Here is a 13,774-nt window from a genome sequence, read left to right as displayed (position 1 = left end):
TTTTCCCATGGGGGTTGCAGCTTGGAGAGTGAAGGCAGAAATGCCAATGACTTTCCAACACCTGACTGACCAGGTAGCTCTCTCACTCTTAGCAGCTGCCATTGGCGTGTGTTGGAAGGACTTGTAGTTGGTGGGCCATTGACATCGCAGCATCCCCAGAGGAATAACCCAGCGAGGGGCAGGATTCGCTCCTCATAGCTGGTAAGGAGCCTGACATTGAGCAATCCTTCCTCTCTCTTGGCTCTTCCTGCCCCATTACAAACAGTTTTCTCCTGTAATGGGAAAGAAAGGGAATAACTGAGTGAGATGAGAGTGGGTGGCATAGCTTTAGCGTTGGTGCAGGCGGTTGAAAAGTGGTAAGACGATCCAGGCAAGTGAGTAGGCAGCACAGAGGCTGTGTTAGTGGGAGGTTGAGGGGGAACAAGAGTGTGTGAGGGAAGATATCGCATGCAAACCATGAAAGTGGCGGAGCATGAACCTTGGTGGGAGGTGGACACAGTGGCAGAGATAGAGTGAGTGTGAGGTGACAGAAAGAAGAGTGTGACACTGAGCCTGGAGGAGAGGAGGACTGTGTGTCACTGCTGGCTGTTCCTCCACATTTTGGAGATGGCACTGACTGGATGGCAATCTCAGAGCAGGCTGCCAGGGTCTGGTGGTATGGCCTCCTCCAGTGTTCCTCAGGGAAGAGGACAACCCTCCACTAGTCCACACAGTCCACCATTTCCCTGCCGGAGGATCGCGGCGGTATTTTCCCCCTCTTGGTCATCTTCGAGAAGACGGCCCTTCAATCAGCAGGGCAGGTTCAGAGTGGCATTGCTCGCCTGAACCTGTTAAAGATGGAACAGGCACTGAGAATGCCAATCTACCAGTGGATATCCGGGGAGTGGCAAGTTCTTCTGGGACAGGCGGATGGTAGAACAGGACTAAAATTGATTGGGAGGTCATTGGTAGATAATGAGGTGAGGTTGGGAAGAAGAGATTTTGTCGAGAGAGGACCATCTGCAAAACTAAACTGAACTGACACTGAGCTAAAAATGCAACAGTCAGCCCAGAGCTTGAAAACTCCAGGCTTTTCTGCTTCTAGAATCTCAGACAGTACATTTGCTGTAAATCGCTTTGTTGGGATATTGTGGATAGCACAGTGGCTCACTGGTTAGCATTGCTGCTTCACAGAGTCAGGGACCTGGGTTCAATTCCAGACTCAAGCGACCATCTGTCTGGTGTTTGCACATTCTCCCTGTGTCTGCCTGGGTTTCCTCCGGGTGCTCCCGTTGCATCCCACAGTCCAAAGATGTGCAGGTTAGGTGGATTGACCATATTAAATTGCCCATAGTGTCCAGGGATGTGCAGGCTAGATGGATTAGCCATGGAATACAGTGTTAAGGGTAGGAGGGAGTGGATCTGTGTGGGATACTCTTTGGCGGGTCAGTGTGGACTCAATGGGCTGATTGGCCTTGCTTCCACACTGTAGGAATTATATGAGCTGGTTTTCTTGAGCTCAGTTGAAGGTCAGGTCAATCTAGTGAGGGTGCTGAACTGGAAATGGATAGGGAATCACTTAACCTCATCTTAAAAGTACACTATTCAATGAGGATTACGTATTTCCAAACTTGTGATGAAATATTATTCCTCTTTTCTTACCCTTCCTCAGTGTTTGAAGTGAATGACCCCATCTTCCACCCTCAACATCTTGCATACACTCTTCTGTTCAGTGAAAATCCCACAAGTTGAACCACTCCTATCAGATGATAACAAGACCAACTCCCCAGCAATGGGTTCCCTTCATTTCCACATTCTCAATGTTCCTTCAAAGGATTTATCCATTCTCCCTTCTCTCAACTCCATTGTATGCTTTGCCAACAAGGACATGAAATTTGAATTTCGCAAAATGGAATGAAAGTTTTCCTCATGACAACAGTCAATTGTCATAAAAGTCCATCTGGTTCACTAATGTTCTTTAGGGAAGGAAATCTGTCATCCTTACCTGTTCTGGCCAACAGGTGACTTTCAATTAATCTCTGGGTAATTGGGGCTGGGCAATAACTGCTAACCTAGCCAGTGATGCCCACATCATTTGAGTGAATTTAAAAAAACTTGTTGAGCTTAATTCTACGGATGACCTCACCATGACCTGTCAAGCCTCAATTATCCCTTCATTCTCTGCCCCAGTGGCTCTAAATATCTGAACATTTCCCTTCCAATCACTCCACATTGGTTTCAACAATCTAGGCTCCAAGGTCCAGAAATTATCTCCCAAAATTCCTCATTCTTTCCCCTTCTGATATCTTCACAGGGGTGTTCACCCACGCCATCTGGTTGGCGTGGTACCCAATTTTGTTTGACTGGGACATGTTTCAGCATTGAAGTTGCGCACTCGGTGCAGGATTCCTTTTTATCCTTGTGTCTAAAAATGCATTGGAATTGTCTGCTGGTAAAGGAATCAACATCAAAGGTTTTAAAATTAAAATGTATCTGACAGGATTTGTGGCTCCGCCTCCTCGGTCGCCTTTTGTCCAGCCTGGTCAAACGTTTATTTATGAATGGAGCATTCCAAAGGAGTATGGTCCGAGTGAGAATGATCCAAACTGCCTGACTTGGCTCTACTCTTCAGCTGTGGATTCCATAAAGGACAGCAGCTCTGGTCTGGTTGGTCCTCTCATTGTGTGCAAGAAGAACACCCTAAACTCTCAAGGGAAGCAGGTACATTAAGTTAATTAGTCATCCTCCCTAGCTTGGATATACCAGTGACAGCAATACCAGTTGATGTGAGGTCAGAGAGACAATAGGATTAAATCTATATATGACAAATGTTTCGTTCTTATTCCTGTGGCAACGATTCTCCAATTAATTATTCATCTGTTATGAGTATAATTATTCAGTTCTGTTATCTGTCCTGAAGACCTAATTTTATAAGACCATGAGGCCATGAGAAATAGGTTCATGACTGATCTGACATTCCTCAAGTCCATTTTCCAGCGTTTTTCTCCTTAACCCTTCGTTCCCCTTGGCGTTATCCAGGACAAAGCAACCCACCTGGCTGGCATTACATTCAAAAGCATCCACTCGCTCCACCACCGACAATCAGTAGCAGCAGAGTGCACTATCTACAAACTGCACTGTAGAAATTCACCAAGTTTCCACAGCCATGACCACTACCATCTAGAAGGACAAAGGTAGCAGAAACGTAGGAATACCACCACTTACAAGTTCCCATCCAGACCACTCATCAGAATCACCAAATACATTGCTATTCTTTCAGTGTCACGGGGTGAGAAACCTGGACATCCCTCCGTAAATTATTGTGTAAGACCATAAGAAATAGGAGCAGGAGTAGGCTTTTTGGCTTCTTGAGCCTGCTTTGCCATTCAGTAGGATCATAGCTGAACCATCATTCCTCATGTTCATTTTCCTGCATTTTCCCCGTAACCCTTGGTTCCCCGACTGAACAAGAATCTATCTATCTCAGCCTCGCATGTACACGTGATCTCTGCCCCCACAGGTCTCTGTGGCAAGGAGTTCCAAAGACTCACAACCCTCTGAGAGAAGAAATTCCTCTTCATGTCAGTCTTAAAATTGCTCCCTTTAATTCTGCTTTTGAACACTCCCATGAGGGGAAGCATCCTCTCAGCATCGAACCTGTCAAGGCAATTAAGAATCCAATATGTTTCAAGGAGATCACCTCACATTCTTCTCAACTCCAGGGAGGAGAGTCCCAACCTGTTTAAATTAGCTCTTAAAACAATCCCCCCATATTATGCTTCATCCTGGTAAATATTCACTAAAATGCGTCCAATGAAATAATATCTTTTCTTAGGTAAGGGTCCCATTACATGCGGAGTGCTCCAGATGTGCTCTCACCAGCAAGCTTTTATGGCTTGGTTTTAGGGGATGTAAGCTCAGTTGGCTATATGGCTAGTACGTGTTTTGACATAAGCCAGTAGCCCAGGCTCATTCCATTTCCTAACTGCAGTAGACCCAGACCACGCCTGCTCATCCTACCACATTATAAAATCAGCACCAGCCAACTCAAGGATTCTACCTAGAGAACAGAGAATGATAGAGTTATACAGCACAGAAACAGACCCTTTGATCAAACGCCATACTGACCAAGTTTCCCAAACTAATCAAGTCCCACTTGCCTGCATTTGGCCCATATTCCTGCAAACATTTCCAATCCATGTACCTGTCCAAATGTATTTTGAACGTTGCAACTGTACCTGCACCTACCGCTTCCTCTGGCAGTTAATTCCACACACAAACCACTCTCTGTGAAATGTTTAAATGTTTCTCCTCTCACCCTAGAAATCCTCTACATTCATGTCAGTCTCTAAATCTTCTAAATCTAAATCCTAATTCATGAACTGACCCTTGCTGTTAACCTTATCTATGTCTCTCATAATTTTATAAACCTCGTTAAGGTCACTTCTCAATCTTCTACGCTCCAAAGAAAGAAGTCCCAACTTATTCAGCCTCTCTGTATAAGTCAAACCCTCTAGTCAACCACCTGATGAAGAAGCGATACTCCGAAAGCTAGTGCTTCCAATTAAACCTTGGATTATAACCTGGTGTTGTGTGATTTTTAACTTTGTACACCCCAGTCCAACACCGGCATCTCCAAATCATGACTCCCTTTAGCAAGGTGACTAGAACTGTACATAGTACTCCAGAAGAAACTGGTGTCAAGTGCTAACTGGAAAGTGTGGCCTTCAGTACAGAGAATATGTAATTCTTTAGCGAATTACTTGTTGTTTCATTGATCCTGCTTTAAATGTTGTACATTTTCATTGACATTGATACAGAAAAATGTGGACAAGGAATTCTATTTGCTAGCGACGGTGTTTGACGAGAATCTCAGCTGGTATTTAGATGACAACATCAAGATGTTTACAACTAACCCCAAAGCTGTCGATAAGGAAGATGAGGACTTTCAAGAATCAAACAAAATGCATTGTAAGTCTTTGAAATGCATGATGATATCTCTACCAATAAATTTAATACTTTAACATTCTAATTTGAAAATAAAAAATTCAGATATGATAAATAATGCTTGCAAGTTTAACATTCTTGAATTAATTGCTTATTTATAAAATTAATTCCTTACATTATGTGATTGCTCATTTTGACTTGGTACAATATAGTCAAATATATAACGATTTGGAATGACAATAGTCACATCCGGGTGAGGAGGGGTGAATTAGCTCTCCATTTGCCAGCTTCCTCGTTTGATTACAATAAATTCATGGAGATATCTCTTTCCAGTGAAAATGTTAGCTAGTTTTTGCTGTAGCAGTAAGGAATAATTGCAAGGTTTTCATTAGTATACACACACACACACACACACACACACAAACACAAACACACACACACATTTAACCTGGGACTATGATGGTTAGTTGATTCCTAGGACCACCAACAGTGGTGAGTATTGCAGTTAACTTGCAAGCTCTTTGTTTCTTGATGTTTCTTTCCACTCTGTGTTGTCACTGAGCCTTTCTTCTTGAGAGGCTAGAGAGTGATAGAGAGAGAGAGGGATAGTGAGAGAGATGATCTTCAACAACCAGCTTGGCAGTCAAAAACCCATTGCCCTGCCTCAACGATGGAGACAGCTCTTTGAAATAGTAACTGGTTTGTTTATTTCATGTGCAGATGATGCTCCATTTCTAACAGCAATGATTCTCATGATGGTGTAAATCAGATAGGAGATTAGGGCATCTTCATGTCTCCGAGTGTGGGGGCTGACAGGTTTTACTGCCTTAGGTGAAAAGGTTTATTTCAGCTCTGGCTGTTACTTGTCTAATCCACACTGGTTTCAGGAACCTCGGTTAACCTGTGTTTCCCGTGATACCTGCGTTTTGGGTCCCTTTTCTAAAAAAAAACAATTTTGGTCCATGAAAATCCCAAGTATCAAATCAAATGATGGAATTCCAAAATCAATAATGTGTATTTGTTCCTATGGTGCATATGCGTATTTGTTTCATGTATTGAAATACCCCAGCACAATCATTCTGCTGAACTGGAGTCCAGTGGCCTCAAACAGGACACAAGACCATTCTGTCCATTGTGGTATGTGAGCTGTTCAATTAAAACCCAAACCCACATCTCTTTCTCCACAATTTTATGATTGTTTCTTTCTCAAATATATGTCCAATTCCTTTTTCAAAGTTTAAGCTTCCTACCATCAACCTTTGAGGCAACACATTCCTGTCTATGTCAACTCAATAAAAAAAATCCACCTGGCACAATCCCATTGGAAATTAGTCAAAAACAGAAAGTTCATTTGGTTTATGAATGGTGTATTCAAAATGGAACAAGAGGAAAATGTGACATATAAATCGATATAGGCAAGTAAACTCTGAGCTTTATTGTGTGATATAACTTCTGTTCCATAAGTACGGTATAACATTTAGAACATAGAACATTACAGCGCAGTACAGGCCCTTCAGCCCTCGATGTTGCGCCGCCCTGTCATACTAATCTAAAGCCCATCCCACCTACACTATTCCATGTACGTCCATATGCCTGTCCAATGACGACTTAAATGCACTTAAACTTGGCAAATCTACTACTGATGCAGGCAAAGCATTCCATACCCTTACTACTCTCTGAGTGCAGACAATTCAAACTCAAAAAATAGATTCATTCTGACACTGAGAGAAGTTTTGCGTGATGGGTTAGAAATCAGAAAGGGATGATGAATGTCTTATCTCGTGATTTAAGCCAATACTGCCACCTGCATGTTGAGGTAACATTCTGGGGTATCTCTAGGTTGTGGGTATCTAGATGCTGTTGCTGAGGCTGCCTCTCTTTATCACTAAGTGAGGCTTTTCAATTCCTTATGCACAGTAACATGCTTCACTTACATCTGTTCATAGTAGGTTATCAAACACAGCTCTCTAATGTAGCATCTAAGAGCTCTCTCTTCACATGCTCATTTTATACTGGTGCCTTCTCGCTGATCAGCTCCATCATCACGATTTGTATAAATCTCATAGTTACACACACACACACGTCACCCTTTGTAAGCTTTCTCATTTTTTGCTTTGCATTATGATTTTAGCCATCAACGGATACATGTATGGCAATCAGCCAGGTTTGGAGATGTGCAAAGGAAACACAGTGTCCTGGCATATGTTTGGTCTTGGATCAGAAGTTGATATCCATGGGATTTATTTCCAAGGCAACACCTTCACCACGCAAGGAATGAGAAGAGACGTGGTCAATCTATTCCCACACATCTCAGCCACAACTATCATGCAACCCGACAGTGCAGGTATAGTAGCATGTATTCACAATATACATGTATATTTATATTGTGGTTGACAATTTTGATAACAATATACTATGGCCGTCTTTAAGAAACTAAGAAGCATTAATGCATGATACAATTAGAGAGGCTTAATTCACTTTCTAAGACGTAAGTATATCAATGATCCTGGAGGGTTACCCCACTAATAGATCCTTTCTTTTCTCTGAGGAGAAAGTGAGGTCTGCAGATGCTGGAGATTAGAGATGGAAATGTGTTGCTGGAAAAGCGCAGCAGGTCAGGCAGCATCCAGGGAACGGGAGAATCGACGTTTCGGGCATTAGCCCTTCTTTTCTCTGTTCACCTTATTGGAATGGTCAATGCTTCTCCAGTTCTCTTACCTCTACTTTTGGATTATGGAAAATTGGATTAGAGCACAGCGAAAAGGGGACAATATTGCCAACACAGGTGCCATCTTAGATACAAAATAGCTAGGTACAAAGCTTAGGAACAAAAAATACAGAAAAACAAGAAAAACATTACACTACATTACAGATATACATAGGATAAGTTAAGAAAATGAGAAATAAAGCTAGAAAAGACAGACATTACAGGCTTTCTAAAAGGATGTTCTGACTCCTCAGTATGACTTCAATGTGTCAATTAGGGCACATTACAATGTCTTCTAATCAAATTTGCTCTTTTTCAGGATTTCAAAGCTGCCAAACTCTTTTCTTACCTCATTCTTCCTTATTCTCCACACCGCACCCCCCCCCCCACCCCACCCCGATAATATATTGCCTTTGTAGAATTATTTTCCAGCCTTCTACCCTTTTGCTTATTCTCTCCAGAAGTGGAATGTAATTCCATGAGAATTGGAAACTGTCTGGTAACCCGTAATTGATCGGTTCCTACCCATCAAAGAAAAAAGAACAAGAGAGCACAGATTTAAAATAATATGCAAATGAAGCAAGGGTGATGTGAGAACAACAAGCTTCACACAGGCATCCACTCCCTGGAAACATGGTGAAGGCAGGCTCACTTGGGGCATTGGCTGATTACTTGCCTTGTAATGATGTGTGGGGATACAGGGAAAAGACAGGAGATTGGCACTAAGGAATAGAACTGGTAGAATCAAATATCAATTTCCAGGCCACTGGTCTATGCAACTCTGGGGAAAAGTCATAGGCCATGTTAAAACAATTGATTTGTCCAATCATTTTCTTTGCGCATTTCTCTTTGCTAGACTTTAAGACTGTATTGAAAATGGTGGAGGTAGGGAGATGTGCTGTTTGGCTGACGGTGAAGGGTCACCCAATCAGATAATGAGTCTTCTTGCTTTCCGATTGGCTCAGAGACAGTGATGGATAGGTTGGCTAACTAATTGGCTGGAATCTGGGGGTGGGGGGAGGGGTGGTGATGTCATGTGATGAAACCTCCAGGGAAATACCAAATCCCTATAGCAACCCTAAAATTAAGACTTCACTTAAACAGGGCTAATTGTAGTGACTGGAGCCCCAAACTGTGTGGGAAAGGTGAAAATCCTAGAATAACTGAAGAAGCAATTGGATGGCGCAGTTGGAGTATTTTACGATCATTGGAAGTCAGAGTGTACTGATTAGAATGAAGTTGGCCAGATGGATCTCATTGAATATGAGATCCCTGATTGGGGCTGTTAACCTGGTCCAATCAGGGAGCCCTGGCTGACAGATATAAACAGGAGTCTCAGTGATTCTCCTGACTCTTGGGACTGGCTCTGAACTGGCTGGTCAGAGTTCATGTGTATATAAAGGGTGACTTGGTGATGGGATACTGACCTATCTTTCACAGACCGAGTTCTGATCCAACATTATAGCTTTCTAGTTAGATCGCACACAGCTTTAAAGTGTCATGTGAATAAATTGATCCATCTTAGATCGAGCCTTTATTTGTGTGTTCAGGAGTATTTGAAGTGTCCTGCAAGACGACAGACCACTTCGCTGGAGGAATGAAGCAGTTTTACACGGTGAATAAATGCTCCATGTTTGATTTGCCGGATCTGTTTTACTCCGAGAAGAAGTACTACATTGCTGCTGTTGAAATTGAATGGGACTATTCACCTTCCAGGCAGTGGGAACTTGAAATGCATCACTTCCACCAAGAAAGGTAATTTCTCAATTGATAGGAAAATGCAGGACAAGTTGCCTAAACTGGAGGTGGCGAAGACTGTGTCTGATGTTGGCAGGATGGAAAATTGTCAACAGCATGAGATTAGATTCCCTACAGTATGGAAACAGGCCCTTTGGCCCACACCAACCCTCCAAAGACTAACCCACCCAGACCCATTCTGTATATTTACTAATGCATATCTTTGGAGTGTGGGAGGAAACCAGAGCATACGCATGCAGAATGTGCAAACACCACATGGGCAGTCACCAAAGGCAGGAATTGAACCTGAGTCCCTGGCACTGTGAGACTGCAGTGCTAACCACTGAGCTACCATGATGTGGTGTTTTTTTATTTGGAATACACAGCCCAAGACAGTGACAGGAACAGATTCAATAGGGACTTTCAAAAGGAAATTAGATATATATTTGAAAATGGCAACATTTGCAAGGCTCTGGGGTAACAGCAGAAGAGTTATACTAATTAAATGGCACTTTCAAAAACGGCTTATTGGACTGATAGGGAGTTGGGTTAGTTTGGTTGGCTGGCTTGCAACTTAGAGTGACGCCAGTAATATGGGTTCAATTCCCACATTGGCTGAGGTCATCCTGAAGGACATTCCTTCTCAACCTCTCACTTTGGCCGACGCATGGTGACCCTCAGGTTAAAGCATCACCAGTCGTCTCTCTCTCTCTAATCAAAGAGCAGCCCCAATGTTTTAGCAAGACTATGGCAATTTTACCTTTTATGAGACTAATACCTGAAATGAGAAGAATGACTTATGAAAAGATGCTGGACAGACCAGATGTAAATCTGCTGGAGTTTTGTAACTACAAGGTGGAAACGCCTAAGATCCAGATGGAGCCTGTCAGGGTGCTTATGGAAATGATGTTCCCTCGTGTGGAAGATTCAAGAACCAGAGAACTCTGTTTAAAAATGAAGGGTTGCCCAATTTAGACAGAGATAAAAATCTCACAACACCAGATTATAGTCCCAGTCCAACACTGGCACCTCCACATCATTTTAGACAGAGTTAAGGAGACATCTATTTCTCAGAGGATCAGAAATTGTTGGAATTCTCATCCTCAAAAGATTATGCCATTTTTAAGGTTTAAGACAAAGGTAGATAGAATAGCAAGAGGTTAAAAGATTATTAGGATAGGTGGGAATGTGCAATCATCCTATTGGAAACAGTACAGAGAATGCTGGAGAAATTGCGACTGGCAGTGATTGTGGAGAGAGAAATAAAGTCAATGTTTCAAGGCTAGTATGACTTTCCTTCAGAACAGGCATTCGACATATATCATTCATCACTGTAATAAAAGATAACCTCCAGCTCCCTGAAGAGGGGATTTTGCAATAATATATTTTATTTATAAAATACCAAAAGCATATTCCAAAACTTTTCAGATTGGAATTAAATTACTCTTCTCCAGTGCCAATCTTCACTGTTAGGTCTCTCAAATTCATGCAATGTGCATTGAGCGACAAGCTGTTAGCCCGAGGGCTTCCGCAAGTTGCCAGCTTCTTGCTACCCTTTTAAGAGACAAATAAAAGCTGCAGGTTCTGGAATCCAAGACCAGGAGGCTGGCAGAACCTGTGTTATTGTTACACTGTGGCTGAGAGGTGTTAGACAGAAATCTTTCCCCACCTTGCCTGTGCAGTGACTTCCCCAAGCTTTACAGCTTCTACTTGTGGGCCTGGACTTTAGAACACGACCAGTCTGCACCACATGGAGGGTAGTTCTTTACATTATAAGACCAGCAAGTTTTTGACAGGCCAAAGAACATCTTTTGCCGAGTTGATGGTCCTCCAGCAGATAGAGGCATAGAGTCATAGAGATGTACAGGACGGAAACAGACCCTTTGGTCCGACATGTCCATACCAACCAGATATCCCAACCCAATCCAGTCCCACCTGCCAGCACCCGGTCCATGTTTGGTGTGTATCCCTAGAAAGAGCTCCTGCTCAGGTTGAACTTCATCAAAACTCATTACATTTCCCTCCAGACCTTCATTGTAAGGTGCATTCCAGAAGGAGCGGTCCCTTTACCACTGCAGCCATCTTGATGGCAACGTGCAGTGCATGAAAGATCTGATGGGCAGTGCCCAGGTTCTGATGCTCATTGGAAAATCCTGATGGTGGGACATTCTGTCAAATGACTTTGGTATAGTCTGCTCAGGGAATAATTGATTGAATCAACCTTCTTCCATAACAAGTGTGATTTGTACAAGCTGAGTGAGTGGGCAGGTGCATGGCAGATGCAGTTTAATGTAGATAAATATGAAGCTATCCATTTTGGCAGCAAAAACAGGAAGGCAGTTATTAGTTGAATGGCAAAAGACTGGGAAAGGGAGAAGATGCAACATGATCTGGGTGTCCTTGCACACCAGTAACTGAAAGTAAGTGCTCACGCACACCATGTGGTGAAGAAGGTATGTCGGCCTTTGTAGTGAGAGGATTTGAATACAAGAGCAGGGCTGTCTTGCTGCAATTGGAGAATGGGGAAATAATGGGGAATGGGTGTAGGTGGGTTGATCTACGGTGGGTTGGTGTAGACTTGTAGGGCTGAAGGACCTATTTCCATGCTGTAGGTGTTCTATGACTCTACGAATTGTACAGGGCCTTGGTGAGACCACATCTGGAGTAACTATGGGTGGTTTTGGTCTCTTTATCTGAGGCAAGTTGTTCTAGCTATCGAAGGAGTGAAGCAGAGGTTCACCAGACTGATTCTTAGGATGGCAGGACTGATGGATATCGAGACATTAGATTGGTTAGGACTATATTCACTTCAGTTTAGAAGAATGAGGAGGAACCTTACAGAAACTGATAAAATTCTAACACGACTAGACAGGGTAAACACAAAAAGAATGTTCCTGATGACTAGGGAGTCCAGATCCAGGGGGCACAGTCTACCAAAACAGGGTAGGTCAGGTAGGACAGAAATGAAAAGTAATGTGGTGGAGGCAGGTTCAATTGAGGCATTCAAGAGGCCATTGGATGATTATTTGGATAGAAATTGTGTACAGGGATTGGGTAAAAAGCAGGAGATTGGCGCTGGGTAACAGAATAGGCATGATGGGCTGAATGACCTCCTTTTGTGCCATGGCAATTCTGAGAGTCTGTGCTCCTAGACTCTCCCTCTTTTCAGTATTTATCCTGTCAACAATCTTGGGTGTCTCCATCTGGCTGAACTCAGAAAACGTTCCATATAACACATAAATAAGGCCGAGGAGAGGGGCCAATCCCTTCCGAATCCAGATTTGCCAGGAAGCACTTGAATTCTCACTCATTGACTGAAACTGTGTCTCTGGTGTTTGGGTAGTATGTTGGATCCAGTTGTGGAGTCCACTCCTAAACCCCATCTTGGAGAGCACATCCATCACGTAGGAGCGTGACAGTCTGTCTGAGGCCTTCTCCTGGTCCAGCCTGATCAGGCAGGTCCACCTGGTGGTCCCCCAAATGGGTAATCACATCCCTGAGGAGCACTAGATCTCTCTGAGATCTTCGTGCCCGGTACAGTGCAGGTCTGGTCAGGGTGACTCACCAACACCAGGCCAGACTTCAGACCTGATTGGCGATGACATTTGTTAGTTCACATTCAGCTGTGAAATTATTCCAAGTTTCTAATTCCCTCCCTCTTCAGTTTGGGAATGAGGGGAATGATGGCTGTTCCTCAGGGATGCAGGCATGCTGCCAGCCAGAAGCATTCTCTCATACACCTCCAGCAGATCCTGGCCAATCAAATCCCAGACTAGATGAATGCTAGTTGCCTGATAAACCATTACTTCCAGGTGGTTTCCTCTTCCTGGAGATCTGTAAGGCTTTGGCCATATGCCCAGAGTTAGCAGTGTGTCCAGACTCAACTTTCCACTGGAGAGTGAAATGAACTTCATTTGAATGAACTTCACTTCACTCTCCAGCCCATTTGATATTCTAACAAGAAACATTTTCTCTATTGTTTTGTGCATTATGGAATGCAAGTCGGAATACCTGATGAATACCCACACCTCTTGAGAAACATCCTCCCCTTTGACACCATCCCTTCTCTTGACCCCATCACTTGTTGTGTATTTGTGTATTTATAGTCGGTTCCGATAGAAAGCGATAGATCTGTTCCCATGCGATCAAGCATAATAAGAAAACTGCGCAATAGATTACTTTACATAGCTGTGCCGTTTAAACCAATGAGAATTGTGTTATAGCCAATACAGGTAAGGAAAGTTAGTGCTCAACAAATAACGGACTGAGTTCTTCAATCGCGTTAAATTCCAATTTGTTGAAGAAACACGCATTACAGCAGAACCAACTGCATTATCCTACTGACATTCTGATGCTGAATGTTCCGTATTCAGTAAAGGTCTCAGTTCGATCCCTCTGCCTCCT

At 43.1% G+C, this 13,774-nt stretch overlaps 1 protein-coding gene across 1 annotated transcript in view; it reads left to right on the top strand.

Moving 5' to 3' along the window:
• Positions 1–13,774, top strand: part of cp (ceruloplasmin) — a 58,114-nt gene that overhangs the window by 26,341 nt on the left and 17,999 nt on the right. Inside the window, exons 9-12 of the mRNA XM_043702682.2 lie at positions 2,480–2,700; positions 4,800–4,950; positions 7,058–7,270; positions 9,184–9,388. Coding sequence (XP_043558617.2) covers positions 2,480–2,700; positions 4,800–4,950; positions 7,058–7,270; positions 9,184–9,388 — 790 coding nt within the window. The remainder of the gene's footprint in view (positions 1–2,479; positions 2,701–4,799; positions 4,951–7,057; positions 7,271–9,183; positions 9,389–13,774) is intronic.

This window comes from Chiloscyllium plagiosum, unplaced genomic scaffold, assembly GCF_037043375.1.
Source record: "Chiloscyllium plagiosum isolate Xiang-an unplaced genomic scaffold, Cpla_swu_hap1 HiC_scaffold_13, whole genome shotgun sequence".
In the NCBI taxonomy this organism is placed as follows: Eukaryota; Metazoa; Chordata; class Chondrichthyes; order Orectolobiformes; family Hemiscylliidae; genus Chiloscyllium; species Chiloscyllium plagiosum.
This window is presented reverse-complemented; position numbering and strand designations above follow the sequence as displayed.